The sequence below is a fragment of the Balaenoptera acutorostrata genome, chromosome 18 (genome assembly GCF_949987535.1).
Source record: "Balaenoptera acutorostrata chromosome 18, mBalAcu1.1, whole genome shotgun sequence".
Lineage (NCBI taxonomy): Eukaryota > Metazoa > Chordata > Mammalia > Artiodactyla > Balaenopteridae > Balaenoptera > Balaenoptera acutorostrata.
In genome coordinates, this window is record NC_080081.1 from 29071484 (window position 1) to 29087946 (window position 16463).

General features: G+C 39.2%; 1 protein-coding gene across 2 annotated transcripts in view; it reads right to left on the minus strand.

The window, feature by feature from the left end:
• SLAIN1 (SLAIN motif family member 1) overlaps positions 1-16463 on the minus strand; it is a 54602-nt gene that overhangs the window by 33073 nt on the left and 5066 nt on the right. For both annotated transcript variants that reach the window (XM_007186239.3, XM_057532526.1), the window contains exon 2: positions 6083-6222. In XM_007186239.3, the coding sequence (XP_007186301.3) occupies positions 6083-6222 (140 nt within the window). The remainder of the gene's footprint in view (positions 1-6082; positions 6223-16463) is intronic.

Below are 16463 nucleotides of genomic sequence, written 5' to 3' on the forward strand. Positions count from 1 at the left end.
GAATGAAGGTTATTAGAGGACCCTCCCAAATCGAGAAGGTAGGCAACAAGAAGAGAGTTAGGCCCTTCAAGAAGTTATAATCCAGATGAGCTCGTTAGCAACTACACAATTAGAGACAATTCTAGGAGAAATGGTACCCTGTGTACCTGCAGAAACAGAGGTTGACAAACCATTACTCAGATGTGTTCCTGGTGATGTATGGGCCTTAAGCAGAGAAGACAGCTAATTTGCAACCAAGAAAACAGCACAGGCTAAGTTCCTAGGGTACAAGAGGGAATGAGAAAGAAGAGATGTAAGACCAAGGGACCCAAGGGGACATAAGGTCCACCCACTAGATAGACTTTGGCTCTTCATAACTATGGCCCCTCTTCACATGTTCTCAGGGAATTCATCTTTAATTGTTGAGTAATTTTCTTCCCAAAAACATCAGGATCAGGAAATAAAAACCAAATATCTAAAATACTTGTTCTCTAATAAGCAGCATCTTATCTGAAGTTGCAGGCTAACGTTAAAGAACATTTACCTATCCCTTGGTAAAAGAGTGAGAGAGAGAGAGAGACAGAGAAAGAGAGACAGAGAGGATAACTTTACCTTTCTTCAAAGCTCATCTCTAACTGCTCCTTTTCATGGCAGTGGATGGTCTTACTGAACAGTTCTGGGGTCGGGGAATGGCTGGGAGAAGCATGTACAACCACTAATCATTTTGCAACAAAATGCAGTGAGGTAAGTAAAAACCAATTATTTTAAAGTAAACATGCTTGTGAATGGAAAAGCAATGCTGCAAGTTGATACTTCAAGTGATGCCAGTCTTTCTTCTGAAAGAAGGAGATGGCTGGTAAGGAAAGTGGTGCAAAGACTTCACCCCATCTTGAAATATTCAAAAGCAAAACTGAAATTATAACAGTAGTAATTGTGACACTGGGTTCATAAAGAATTAAACAAAAATTCATTTATTTTAGCAACAGTGTCTAATACAAGTCAGGTTCCCTTCTGTAGCTGGTGTGATCAACAAAGTCCCTGTCCTTGGGCAATTTATATTCAAATGAAGATATAACCCTGGTCTCAAAGAAAATGCTCAGTGATGTTTGTTACTTGAAGATACTGATTGTTCAAGAGAAATGAAGTCTAAACAAAAAGAAAATGCTTTATTAGGGAGTTACTTGAAACTTCTAAAATACGTGACACACATTATTCCAATTAAACATTTATGCTATACAATGAATAAAGTTTAAGTTAAAACTGTAATTAACTGATACCAGTTAATTAGCTGTCACTGACAAAGAATCCCTTAACTGGAATCCAGTAAGAATTCTTCGATATGGAGGACTAAGTATGATTTCTCTCTCATTTCTACAAAACCACACTAGAATGACAGCTAACTCAAGTCTTCTAAACCTACATGGAATATCGAATAGGAGAGGAGATACTATCAGACTAAGAAGAGTCATTTTATTTAGAAATGAAAAAACAGATAAACATTAGGTGATGGACCCAGTTGGGTTTCGATATTCTCTGCTCTGAGGGTCCACAGTGAGGGATAAGTGAACAAAGACCTGGAAAAGCTCTGGAACTGATGGTGCAGGTACCACAGAGGGTAGGGAGTTCTATGGTGAAACAAACACAAGGTGACTGCTGCAAAGTCTACGGGAAGAGTACCAAAGCCCTCGGGCTCCCTCCCCAGCCCAAGCAGCTGCTCCTCTCCTGCTTTATCAAAGACAGATTTCATCACTTAAACTGAAGCAGAAAGCTGCTAGATTTAAGATACCTCACACATACAAGGGTATCTTACAAAAAACAGAAGGATTAAGTGAAAGTTTGCAAACTACATGGTAAACTCAGTGAGGGCAGAGACTTAACATCTGTTTTGGTTACTGCTGGATCCTCGTTACCTACAGTGGTTCCCTGACACATAGCAGGTACTTAATAAATATGCAGCCAAAGAGTTTAGCAGACGAGTTTTTTAATCTCTAAGAAAGCAGAATGTTCAAAAAAAAATCAAGAATAAACAAAAGAAGAGAAAAATATAAAATCTGAACATCAATCCAGGAAATTCAGCATCTGACTAAAAGGAGTACCTAGAAAGAAAGAATAGAGAAAACTAGAGGGGAGGGGTGATTACAAAGAAATAATGCATGAAATTTTGCAGAGCTAAAGTTTCCAGGCTGGAAGTGCCCACTGTCTAAAACACACACACACACACACACACACACACACACACACACACACACACACACACACACACACACACACACACACACACACACACACACACACACACACACACACACACACACACACACACACACACACACACACACACACACACACACACACTGCAATTTCAAAATACCAGGAAGAAAAGATTCTAAAATATCCAGTGTATTTTAAGCAGAAAGATCAAAAATGAGAATGGTACAGGATTTCAACAGCAATCCTCAAGCTAAAATATAATGCAACACTGCCTTCTAAACTCTGCTGGGAATGGTTTCTAAACTAGAATTCTACATGTAGCCCGAAGAACAATCAAGTGTAAGAGCAAAGGTATGATAAAGACATTTTCAGACATATGACGTTCTCACCACTGACCTCCCACATACTCTCTTTCCACTTCTACTCCTCACAAAGAGCAACAGGAGAATATACTCTGCTAAACTAGGGAAGATAAGGAAAAGAAAGTCTCTGCATTTAGGACACAAGCGATACAATGCAGAAGACAGGATGCGGAATTCCCAGGATGAGAGCAAAAGGAAGTCCCACCATGACAGCTGCGCACAGGCCTACAGAGAACAAGGTAAGACTGCAGTAAGAATAGAAGGCACTACCAGGAGGAATGGTTAAACTAAATAAATAAAAACCCTTGGTGGGTGTCTATGTCTAACCACACTGAGGATGTTTCATTTGGAGAGTCTAAGGGTAAATTAATGACAAGGATCAAGAAGATCAAGTGTCTTTTTACAATTAACTCAAGGAAAAGCAGAGTTAAATGAAAAAAGAAACATAATGATAAAATACTGCATGGCTTCGATGTAAGTCTTGCTATCATAATCCATACTGATGTATCCTAAAATTGGTAAAAAGCTACATGACGGAATATGTGGAGAAAAAGTATAGCGGGGCGGTGGGGGGAGTTAAAAATGAAACCTTCACCACCCAAAGTAGAAAGCCAACCGGTAATGATTAAAATTGATAACTCAGGCAATAGCCATATAAGCCTGGAATTTAAAAAGAGAGGGTAGACAAACAAAACCAGAACAAATAGCTTTTGTTAAGTAACTGCATCTGGGTAATAAAATGGGCATAAGAGAATGGGGTAGGAATTTGCCCTTTTCCTTATAATGTCTGTAAGACTAATGCTTGCTAAACTATAGATGTACTGCTTTATAAAACATGTTAAGTTTCAAAAATTTTTTTCATCCATTGAACAACCTATTCTAATCCATTACTTCTTATCTCATAATGGAATTATGGATTATGGATCTTTGGAACAAAAGCATTTAGTCTCACAGCAAAAGAGGATTTAGATTTATATACAAATTTAGTAAAAGACTAATTTTGAATTTGAAAAGCTAATTCTCTGCTCAAACTCTTTTATATGAAATTTAAATAAATTACACTATGAATAAAACTGCAATTCATGTCCTCATGACCTCGCAATTTTGCTTTAGCCCCTTGCCAATGAAAGGAAAATAAGATAATAAGGCACTTAGTCTAAAATCTCAAAAGTAACCACCAACTATGATTATTTTTAAATTACATTATGTTACATCACGTTAAATTAACACAGCCTCTTCTCTATTTTTTTTTTTTCTCCTCTATTTTTTTTTTTTTAATTAATTAATTAATTTATTTATTTATTTTTGGCTGTGTTGGGTCTTCATTTCTGTGTGAGGGCTTTTCTCTAGTTGCAGCAACTGGGCACCACTCTTCATCGCGGTGCGCGGGCCTCTCACTATCGTGGCCTCTCTTGTTGCGGAGCACAGGCTCCAGACGCGCAGGCTCAGTAGTTGTGTCTCACGGGCCCAGTTGCTCCGCGGCATGTGGGATCTTCCCAGACCGGGGCTCGAAACCATGTCCCCTGCATCGGCAGGCAGACTCTCAACCACTGCGCCACCAGGGAAGCCCCTCTCCTCTATTTTTAAAACCAACCTTGTATGTAGATCTACCTTGTGTGCAAATGAACTATAAAGCAGGGGTCGGCAAACCTACGACCTGAGTGGCCCAAATCCAACCTGCCCCTGTTTCTATAATACCCACCAACTATGAATATTTTAACCATTTTCAAAAAAAGGTAAAAACCAAAATTAAAAATCAGAATATATTTCTTGACACATGAAAAAAAAGTCACATGAAATTCAAATCTCTGTCCACAGATAAAGATTTACTGGAACACGGCCTTGTTCATTAATGTTTGCATCTATGGCTGCTTTCTAGTGATGGCAGAGATTGGATGGCCCACAAAGCCTAAAATATTTACTATCTGATCCCTTTCATATTGTTGACCCTTGAACTAAAGGATTCTAATTCTGAATTTCATTTGAATTTTATTTTTATTTTATTTCAAATGAAACTGAGCAAAATTCATATATAAAAATATACATATAAAAAGTCCTTGAATCAGAGGTATTTGAATAAGGAACCTTACGGATGGCCTATACAACCTTTGAAAGAGAAAATAATGGTCCGCTTAGGGCCACTCAGGGAAATGGGACCAGAATCAAGACCAGAGTCTCGGCTCTGAGATGGCTGTCCTCTTAGACACGCATCTGTCACCAAAGTTTTAATCCTAGTATGCCTCTGTTCCTACTCCACTCTTCAACTTTCTATTACTACATCACTTATTTCATTTTAGTTAAAATGCTAATAAAACATGCTAATTTTTAGTTTGGCCTTCCCCACATATTTAAAACAGATTTCTGTTCATATTTACTGTTGACTGTGCCAATAAAGCAGGATGGAATACTGGTTAAGGACAGTCTTTGGTGTCAGGGAGACCCAGGCCCCGGCTCTGCTTCCAAGGACCACTCTGCCCTCATAATCCTCTCAACTTCTCTAAACTTCACTTTTCTCACCTCTAAAAGTGAGTGTAGTACCTACCTCAGATGAGCAGTTAGAACACAATGAAAAATGTCAAGAACTTAATGTTCTGACTGTCAGAATTGAGAGCTCGAGAAGTGTTACCTATTTGTCTTATCATGTCCAAATATTTTATAAGCATTCATTATCCTTGAAGAGTTTTATAGGCAGTGTTCTCAAACCTCAGTGTGCATAAGAATCACACTGGTGACCTTGTCAATGCAGATTCCCTTGGCGCTACTCTCAGCTACCCTGATTCTTTAATCTGGAGGGTTAAGATTAACCCTTAACCCCATTTTCAAGCTCAAGTGTGATTTGGATGCGAGTGATCCATGGAATAAAGTGCACCTAGATAATGAAACAGATACCAAGAGGTTAAGAGACAAGCAAAAGCCTAAATAATTGCAGCCTTAAGTACTAGTCTACTTTATCAAAATAGCAAGGAGCTGAGTACTACTCATTCCTTTTGCTTTTTTTTCCCCCTGCTACAAATATCCTAATTATTTTTTTTACTTAAACTTATGTTGGGCTCCATAATTAAATGTTACATACAATATGAAGATTATCTCCTAGTTTGTAAAGGTTAGGACTTCCAGTTATACATCCAAATAAACATTTAGGGAACTCAAAAGGTCAGTGCCCAGGTCCCAGTGGAACCCCAGTTTACTATCTTGGAATTCAGCGACACAACCTTGTAACCATCCCCAGAGAATGTAAGACTGGCCCATTTTATGTACTGGTACATTCATAGACAGAAAGAAAAAAATAGAAAAATAATATGTATTCCTACAACACTAAAAGAAGCTGAAAATCTGGCTAAAAACAAGCACAAAACTAAATATATTCTATAGCGAGAAACCCTGATGTGTAAACATATGAAGTGAATCACATGCAACGGCTGCACCTCAGGGTAAGGTTTTTCAATTAAGTGTCTATTCCAAAACCAGCAACAAAACCGAGTGGACAGTGGCAGAAGTTTGAGGATGCCGGTGTACGGGGTCGCGGTTACCTTGCTCCAGTCTAAAGCACAGGGAACGCCTTGCTGCTTCCATCTCCGGAGTCGGATTATCTAGGACATGTCTACACCACTGCAAAGGGCTCAGGGATTTCTCTGATGACGGGAATGTCTTTGAAGAGCCAACGTATAACCTTAAAAAAAGAAATCTACATTATAGGGATTATATAGCTACACAGAGATTACCTCTCTTCTACTTGAGAAAACAACATGTATTTAACAGTTTCTATCAAAACAGAACTCACATTTGATTACTTCAAACACCAAAATCATTTTTAACAGATAAATATCCCCTGGTAGAATATGACACTTTCTGTAGCTCGGTGGCAAGGAGGACTTCAAAAAACTATGGAACAATGTATCAGAGAGTCGGAGATCTGGGGCTCTTGCTACTGAACTGACCTGGGGCACCGTGATGATCTGATCAGCTCACTTATATTTCTAGAAGTGAACATTTTCATCTCTCTTTGACAACAGAATCTTATGTGAACTTGGGCTAATATACATAAACATGATGTGGCAAACAAGGCAAGTCTTATTTGCATTTAACAAAAATAAGTCTAAAAACAAAAGTCAGCTGTTTGATTCTCTCAACCCTTAAATAATCAGATATTTCCCCTGTCTTAAATCTATACGAAATTTGATATGTGCTTCTTTCTCATTAAAGCCAAACAGCTTTCAAAGATATGTTTTAGGAAGAGTTCACTTTCAGCATCTACGCCATTGCACAATAGTGGGCAGGATTCAAAATAACCACCCTGGGGCACTACAAGTCATAACAAAGGTTTTCTCTCATTGATGTACTGTTTTAAGGTAGGTTTTAGAACATTTTCAGTGATAGCGTTATACAACAAGGTTTACCTTGAGAATTAACCCGACAGTTGACAGAAAAAAGAAAGAAAATTATAATCACAGGCTCTAGTAACTGACCTTGCTATATAAAGCTTTGTTCTAATTACAAATCTCATTAAAGTAATACTACTTCAAGCAAAGTTACCGTAATTCTACCGGGCAGGTGTTCTTGAACTAACAGACTTCATTATTCACTTCTACTGTTATCATCCAGTCCACCACCTATTCGAGTCATCTATCCCAGAGGGTCGGGGAATGTAGTATTTAGCAAATTATTCTTATGGTTCGGGGTTGGCAAGCTTTTTCTATAAGGGCCAGCTAGTAAATATATAGGCTTTGTGGCCACAAAGTCTCTGTCATAACTACTCAACTCTGCCTCTGCAACCCCAAAGTATCACCGACAATAAATAATAAGTACGGCTGTGTTCCTATAAACTTTATTTATAGATACTGAAAGTCGAATTTCCCATAATTTTCAAGTGTCAAAATAGTATTCTTTTGATTTTTTCAATCATTTAACAATGTAAAAATCTAAGCTGATCAGCTACATAGACCAGGCAGTGGGCCCAATATGCCCACAGGACACAGTTTGCTGACTCCTGTCAGGAGATGAAGATTCTAAAATCTCTCTTTTAATCAACTTGACAGTAATCCTAATATATCATTCTTCCCTTAGAGTGTGGACCACCATCCCGTCTTCATTGAGAGTATGTTGGTTAGTTAAAAATTCTTATTCCTAGGTCCCACCTTGGCCTACTGTGTCAAGATTATCACCAATCTATGTAGATCCTTCCCTTTTGCCCTTCCTCGCTGTCAGACCTCTACACTGTTACTGTGTAGCTCTCTCTAGACCCCTGTCCAGGACTGGGTAGCTCACTCTAGACCCCCAAGTAAAGGTTAGTCTAAGCCAGTTGTTCTCAATCTTTGACATATTAAAATCTCTCAGAGGATTTGTTAAAACACAAATTGCTAACACCTAATTGCAGGCAGCTCTAACCTACCTGATTCAGTAGGTTTGGGGTAAGACCAAAGACTGTGAATGTCTAACAGGTTCCCAGGTGATGCTGATACTGCCATGTGGAGACCACACCTTGAGAGGGACGCACTGTGCTGAGCCAATCGCGCCAGTTCCATTAATCCCACTTGCCCAATGACTGGTTTAGGCACAAGCCTTGGACACAGTCCTAGACAATAAAAACTGAGGGGAAATATTCTGATGGGCATGTGAGCAAGTTTCTCCTCATGTTTAAAGGGGTCACAAAAGACCCACTTATATGTTGCCTACAACATGGGCACTTTAAATATAAACACATGGGTTAAAAGTAAAAGGACAGACCATTGCAAAGACAAATAAACAAGACTTACCCACAAAGAAAAGCCCAGGCCTAGAAGGTTTCACTACCAAATTCTACCAGATATTTAAAGAAGAATACCAATTCTTCACGAATTCTTCCAAAAAAATAGGAGAGAGCACATCCCAACATGGTCTATGAGACCAACATAGCTATGAACCCTGATACCCAAACCAGACACAAACATTACAAGGTAAGAAACTAAAAACCAACACCCCTCATGAACACAGAAGCATAAGGTCTAAATGTTTTAGCAAATTTGGTACAACCATATATAAAAGGGATACTTCGTCATTACCAAGTGAGGTTTATCCCAGGAATGAAAGGTTGCCGTAACATTCAAATACCCGTGTAACTTATCACATATACTAAAATAGAAACACCATATGATAATCTCAATATACAAAGAAAAAAAAACATATGACATCCATTCCTGATAAAAACTCTCAGCAAATTAAAAAAGGGAGGAAACATCCTCGATCTTATTAAAGGCATCTACAAAAAAGGATCCTTAACAGTGAAAGACTGAACACTTTTCCCCTACTATCAAGAGCAATACAAGGCCTGCAGGTTCTAGCTAGCACAATCAGGCAATAAAGAAAACATTTGGATTGGAAAGAAACAAGTAAATCTGTCTTTATTCACAGACGACATGATTGTCTATATAAAAAAATCGTCTATGTATAAAGGAATATATAAAAAAGATACTAGAATGAGTTTAGCAGCAAGACTGTAGGATACCAAATCAAAGTACAAAAGTATTTCTATATTAGCAGCAACCAGTATTTTTGAAATTTCACTTCCCATTTACAACAGTATAAGAAAAACCATAAGATGCCTAAGGATAAATCTGACAAAAGATGTCAAAGACCCATACACTGAAAACTACAAAACATTCTGAGAGAAATTTAAAAAGAAACAGAGAAATGGACCATGTACATAGGTCAGAAAACCAAATATTGTTAAGATGTCAATTATCCCTAAATTGATGTATTTAACAAAATTCCAATCAAAATCTCAGCATGCTTTTTGTAGAATGTAAAAGCTAAAATTCATATGGAAATGCAAAGATCCTAGAATAGTCAAAACAATGAAGTTGGAGAGCTACTGCTAACTGATTAAGACTTATTCCAAAGCTACAGTAATAAAGACATTTAGGATGGCATGAAAATAAATAGATCAATGAAAAAAAAATAGATGGTCCAGGTACAGAAATACTAACATGTGGAATACTGATTTTTTTGACAAAGTACAGAGACAATTCAATGAAGAAAAGATAGTCTTTTGAACAAATGGTGCTGGAACAAATGGATACACATATACAGAAAGTGAACCTTGATCCACACTTTACACACTATCCAAAGTTAACTCAAAACAGATCACAAAAATATGAAACCTAAACTGTAAAACTTTTAGAAGAAACGACAGATGAAAAACTTTGTGTCCTTGGGTTGGCAATATTTCTTAGATACATTTTTTTAGACTGAAAGCATGATCCATAAAAGAAAAAAAATGTATCAACTGGACTTCATCGAAACTAAAAACCTTGCTCTTTGAAAGAGACTGTTAAGAGAATAAATGACAAACCATGGATTGGGAGAAAATATTTGCAAATCATTTATCTGATAACGAAACTTATAAGTGGAATATATAAGAAATTCTGCAAACTTAATAAGCAACCCAGTTTTAAAAAACTGGTAATGGGGCTTCCCTGGTGGCGCAGTGGTCGAGAGTCCGCCTGCCAATGCAGGGGACACGGGTTCGAGCCCTGGTCTGGGAAGATCCCACATGCCGCGGAGCGACTGGGCCCGTGAGCCACAACTACCGAGCCTGCGCGTCTGGAGCCTGTGCTCCGCAACAAGAGAGGCCGCGATAGTGAGAGGCCCACGCACCGCGATGAAGAGTGGCCCCCGCTCGCCACAACTAGAGAAAGCCCTCGCACAGAAGCGAAGACCCAACGCAGCCAAAAATAAATAAATAAATTAATTAATTAAAAAAAAAACTGGTAAAAGATTTAAACAGATAGTTCACCAAAGATGAGCTATGGATGGTAAACAGGTGTATGACAAGAGGCTAATCATTAGTCATTAGGGAAATGCAAGCTAGAACACCAGTGAGATACTATCACACAGCTGTTAGAATGCCTGAAGATAAGATTAGCAAGCCTTCGTGAGGACATGTGCAACTGAAACTCCTAAACTGCCAGCAGAAACGTAAAATGCACAACCACTTTGGAAACGATTTTGGCAGCTTCTTTAAAAATTAACGTACACCTAACTTTCTGTTACAGCCACTCAAAAGTCATTAAGTATTTACCTGAAAGACACAAATGCCATGTGTCTATGCAAAGACTTATCTGTAATAGCCCGAAACTGAAAACAATCCAAATGTTCATGAAAAGAAGAATGGATAAAACAAATGATCGTTGTGTCCCTACAATCTAAAACCTTCACGATAAAAAGAAATGAACTACTGATTCATGTAACAACAGAGGTGGATTTCAAAATAATTATCTTGATTGAAAGAAGCCAGACCAAACCAAACAAATGAAAGAGTACCTCCTATATGATTTCACTGATACAAAAGTATAGGAAACACAAACTAATCTAGATTGACAGAAAACAGATCAGTGGGTGCCTGAGTTGGAAGTAGGCAGGATCAGGACAGGAGGAGATACAAGGGGCCACGAGGAAGCTTAAAGCACTGGGCTATCTCCACTATCTTGACTGTGATGATGGTTTTATGGGCTATACGTGGGCCCAAATCTATCAGATAGTACATTTTAAATATATGCAATTTATATGGCACTTATACCGTAATGAAGCTTTATGAAAAAGTCACAAGACAGTAAGCAACTGACTGCTTCCCGCCCTTCAGTGAGCCTGGAGCTGCCATCCACCAGGCAGCTGGATCACAGAAGCAAGTGCCACAGCCCTGACAGAGAGCAGCCGAAACACTAGGCAACTGTGCAACTTCCTTCTCTTTCAGCTTCTTTTAAATTAATACATTTCCCTCACTGTTTAATGCACACACAGGTTCACGCACTCTCTGAGCATCTGCTTGTTTGCAAACCTCTCTCAGCTCCCATGCGAAGCACTGCTCTGCCCATCACCTCCAGCATCCCACGGGACGACCGCTGCTTCCTCCTGCCGCTAGGAACCTCCACCAAGCAGCTTGCCTGGGGATTTCACACACTCCCACCAGTTTGGGGGTTTTTCTGGTAGAGCGTTTTGCTTTCTGCTTGCAGGGAACCCCTCAGGAAGATGTCCTTAATCTCTTAGGGCCTGCGTAATATGGTTCTCTCGTTTGACCATGCAGACTCACAGCACATTCAAAAGCAGCTTCCCAGAGGTACATGTAATGGCTCTGGGACCCACTCTGCCATATTCACGTACAGGGACTTCTCTCTCTTCTCCTCCGCTGTCCCCCCATGCTATCTGCTACTGTGGCTCACCCCGACCCTGCAGTTCACAGAATATGGGGGTGATCATGCAACTGAAAGCAGGGAATTCAGCTGAAAGCCTGCGTGAGGAATAGGTGGGACCCCAGATCCCCTCCTCTACTCCACACTGCCCATCCCACCACACCTCCTCCGCCACAACCTAAGACCGGAGGCTTACTATTGACACGTGCGTAAGGCTGACCCGGAGAAGCTCTGACTTCAGGCACACAGAACTTAGCTGAAAGACAGATGAAGTACCCCCACTGAACCAGAGAGGCTGACCAAAAGTCTACTTGCTGAATGGTTAGCACCCTAGCCCCATTTTCCCCTTTACATTCCTAGAATCGACTGCCTTAACTCCTATCTCCCAGAAGGTTTATGTCTGGAGACACAGATGAACCCAAGAGAAGACCTAAAGATACTGAAACCTGAGCTGGCCACCCACCTAATCTCTGTTAAAGTCTACCAGCCAAAGAGTTCCACCCACGCAGAGCCTTAGATCAACTTCAATATCGCCTTTGGGTATGAACAGACAACCCACGACACCAGATATCTGGAATATTCCTTTTAAATAAAACCCTGAGACTAAAAGTATTGATAGAAGGGAAAAAAAGAACTGAGGAGGAAAAACAATGCAGGGAACAGATGAAAAATCCAAGACAATTGTAACTGATACCATCCGAGAGAAAATGTTGTATTCACAAGACAAAAACAGGATATTTAAAATGGAACAGCTTCTTCTTTCTTGGCAAATGAAACAATTAAACTGTTATAGAAGAAACAAAAAATCCAATAAGTGAGTTTGGAAGATCAAGTTGAAGAAGTCTCCCAGGAGCAACACACAGACAAAGATTAACAACCAGAGGAGAGGGATAAGAAAATTAAATGACTGTAATAGGCAGGCCTCCATCTCATTATTATAAGTTCTAAAACACCCATGAAAGTGAAGAGAAAGTTATTTTTTTTAAAGGCAAAAAATTTTCCAAAGTTGAAGGCAGGCAACCAGGTTCTAGAGGGAGGCACCCACAAATGCTCAGTGCAACAAATGAACAGACAGGCCCATACAAGGTACAACGTGACATTTAAGAACCCTAGGGATAAAGAAAGAAACCTAAAGAGAAAGTCACAAAGGATTCAAAATACCCAAATCACAGTGCACTTCAATAGCTGTAAAACAATAAAAACTGGAAAAAGATGGAACAATGCCCTCAAACATGAGGAAAAATAACTGACTTAGACTTTTATACCCAGACCAACCATGAATCTTGTATGAGGATAGAATAAGGACATTTTCAAATACAGGATTTCAAAGTGTACTTCTCATGCATGTCCCCTTTCTCAGACAGCTTCCTGAGGCTGCATCCCACCCACAAGAATAAATGAAATTCCAAGACAAAGGATTTATGAAATAGGAGATCCAATATTGGCAAAAAGCCTGAAGGAACTCCCATGATAACAGCATTGTGCATCCAGCCTAAGGAGCAACAGTAAAGACTGCAGCAATGGGATGAAGCATTCTAGAACGGATGGCAGTACAAAACAAATTTTTAAAAACAGATTTAAGAGATTATCAAATATGTTTGACCTTCTTGAGAGATGTTATGGCTCCAGTATTTACAGAAATAATTAGTAATAAGGGATTAAAGAACGTGAAGGGGGAAGAGAGAGGCCATTATTAACTCCTGGAGGAACAAAGAGATTAGAGAAAACAAATGTAACATACAATTAACAGGACTCAGCTAATAACAGTGATAACCATAACACACGTCCATTACGATGATTTAAGAGAAAAGTTATAAAAACCGTTATGAGAAGGGAAAGAAGATATGGTAGCTGGAGGATGAAGGGAAGAGGCCTTAGTCCTCATTTTCCAAAACAAGTCTATATCTGTTTAAGATCATGTAGTATAAAGACTGTTTAGAAATAAAGAACAAGGGCTTCCCTTGTGGCGCAGTGGTTGAGAGTCTGCCTGCCAATGCAGGGGACATGGGTTCGAGCCCTGGTCTGGGAAGATCCCACATGCCGTGGAGCAACTAGGCCCGTGAGCCACAACTACTGAGCCTGCGCGTCTGGAGCCTGTGCTCCGCAACAAGAGAGGCCGCGATAGTGAGAGGCCCGCGCACCGCGATGAAGAGTGGCCCCCGCTTGCCACAGCTAGAGAAAGCCCTCGCACAGAAACGAAGACCCAACACAGCCAAAAATAAATAAATTAATTAATTAATTAAAAGAAATAAAGAACAAAAGAAACTGCCAAAGGAGTATAAAGTAATATCTATGTGGAGGACTCAGAGGTAGGAAAGAGTTGGGAGAACCGCTGCTTTCTGTAATAAGCCTTGGTATAGAAGAGTTTTTGAACCATTTACATCCTACTTATTGTATTACCTTGATAGAACTTTAGAAGTACTACGCATATATGTGGAATTAAGATAGAAGGGATCATTTTTAAAGTCAGTCTCCAAACAATGTTCCCAGGATAGTTTTGAGCCTACTATTTCTCTGGCTAGGCCTAGAACTGGATTTAAATAGAGAAAAAGGGCAGTTAGTTATGAAGATCACGTAGCTACAAACTCCCTGAGTATAACATGTCTCCAAAATTAGATAAGCAAGGTAAAACCTGTATTTCTCCTAAATGGCTCTCATCTTCTAAAAAGTCATAAAAATCACCTCGTTCATTGTCATAACAATGCCAGCAACATTTACAATATCCTAGTCTGCCATTGTTAATACACATACCTCCTACTAACTGCTCTTTCAACTTCTACCTTTCGTTGACAGTATATTAGAATCTGGCAAGAATATTTGAAAAGCCTTAGTCTAAAACTTGAGAATCCTTCAAATAGTAGAAAAGCTATCATTTAAAATGTCACACTCTAATTTTCCTTCACTTCTCTTCAAAACTTCCAAAAGCACATGACTAGAAACTATTGTCCTTCTCACAGAATCTTTTTTTTTTTCATACACTTCATCTTCTGGACCCCCTGACTGCATACATGCACTAACACTGGGAGGTTGGAAATAATACAAAGTCCATCATAATAACCCTGAATGCTTCAAATGAAGTATTTCAAAATGTCTAGAAAAATAGTCTTGGTTATTCTCAACGTTTGGTTCTAAAGTCATCCTTCTGCAGATAATACAAAAATAAATGGTACCACAAAAATAATTACAATAAGTCCCCTACATATGAACGAGTTCCATTCCAAGAGCGCATTCATAGGTCCAATTTGTTTGTAAGTCCAACAAAGTTAGCCTCGGTACCCAACTAACACAATCGGCTATATAGTACTGTACTGTAATAGCTTTATAATACTTTTCACACAAATAATACATAAAAAACAAACAAAAAGAAAACATTTGAAAAGTACCGTACAGTACCAGCTACATCACTGCTGCCTTTATGCTTGCTTCTGGACATCCTGGGCTTGATTGAAATAAAGATGCTGTACTACTGGACTCTATACAGTACTGTACAGTAAAGTACACAAAAGCACTACCACTTGTAGAGGATGCAAGCACATGACAAGGTACACCAGACAAGTGAACTAACTTACGCGATTGGACATGTGAACATACATTCGCATCTTTGAAAGCTCACAACTTGAAGTTTCGTTTGTAGGGTACTTACTGTATATGTATATCATAGACCTGTCGCTGAAAAGTAATATGTGTCAATTTTCAAACAAGCCATTTTGAGAGCCTTAAATCACCATAAGTTTTATTTTAAGGAAAGGTAAAACACCAGCACTGATTAGCACAATCAATCAATCTTAGTCAGCTTAGATTCGCTAGCATCTGCTAGGGTCAAGCTGGTTAGCCCCTGCAAAAGAAACTTACCCCCAATAAGCTATTTAAAAGGACACATTAAGTCTAAATTTTAGTTACTGAAGGTCCTATACCAGACTCTTCACCCTCCCTCCACATTTATATCTGAACTCTATTTCAGTGTCTCACTGCAGTGTTTCAAATTTACTCATTTGAAAGACGCATCAGCATAGACCTCAGTCAACTCCACTTGCTCCTAGAAAACACTGCGCATTTTCGATCAGCATTGTCAGAAAGTGAAGCACCCTCTGGTCTTTCCACTGAAAATCAATTATGCAAAAATACGGCTTAGGTGGTCTAATTTAGCTGTGCCGTATGTGTAGTACAAGGTGTTCAACAGCTTTGATGAAAAATTGGCAATGACTTTGGCCAGCTGTCCAGGGTCTTGGTGTTACACATGGAAGATGAATGTCTCATTCATTAAATTTTCCTTAATTTGTAGATATCACCATTTTCCCCTTGTATCATTAAGAACTTTTCTCCTAGAGTGGCATGGACTAATATATACTACCAAATGGAAAATAGATAGCTAGTGGGAAGCAGCCGCACAGCACAGGGAGATCAGCTCGGTGCTGGTGCTTTGTGACCACCTAGAGGGGTGGGGTAGGGAGGGTGGGAGGGAGGCGTGGGAGGGAGGAGATATGGGGATATATGTATACATATAGCTGACTCACTTTGTTATAGAGCAGAAACTAACACACCATTGTAAAGCAATTATATTCCAATAAAGATGTTTAAAAAAAAAAAAAAAAGAACTTTTCTCCTGTCCTTTCCAGTTGGGCAAGTTAAAATCCCTGCCACATCTCTTTTAAAAATAAATGCCTCGTTTTATAGCTGTATTTTATACCAGTTGGCATGTTTTAATCTTGGCATTGTCTGAATATAGACTCCTCTTCTGGTTGAGGTG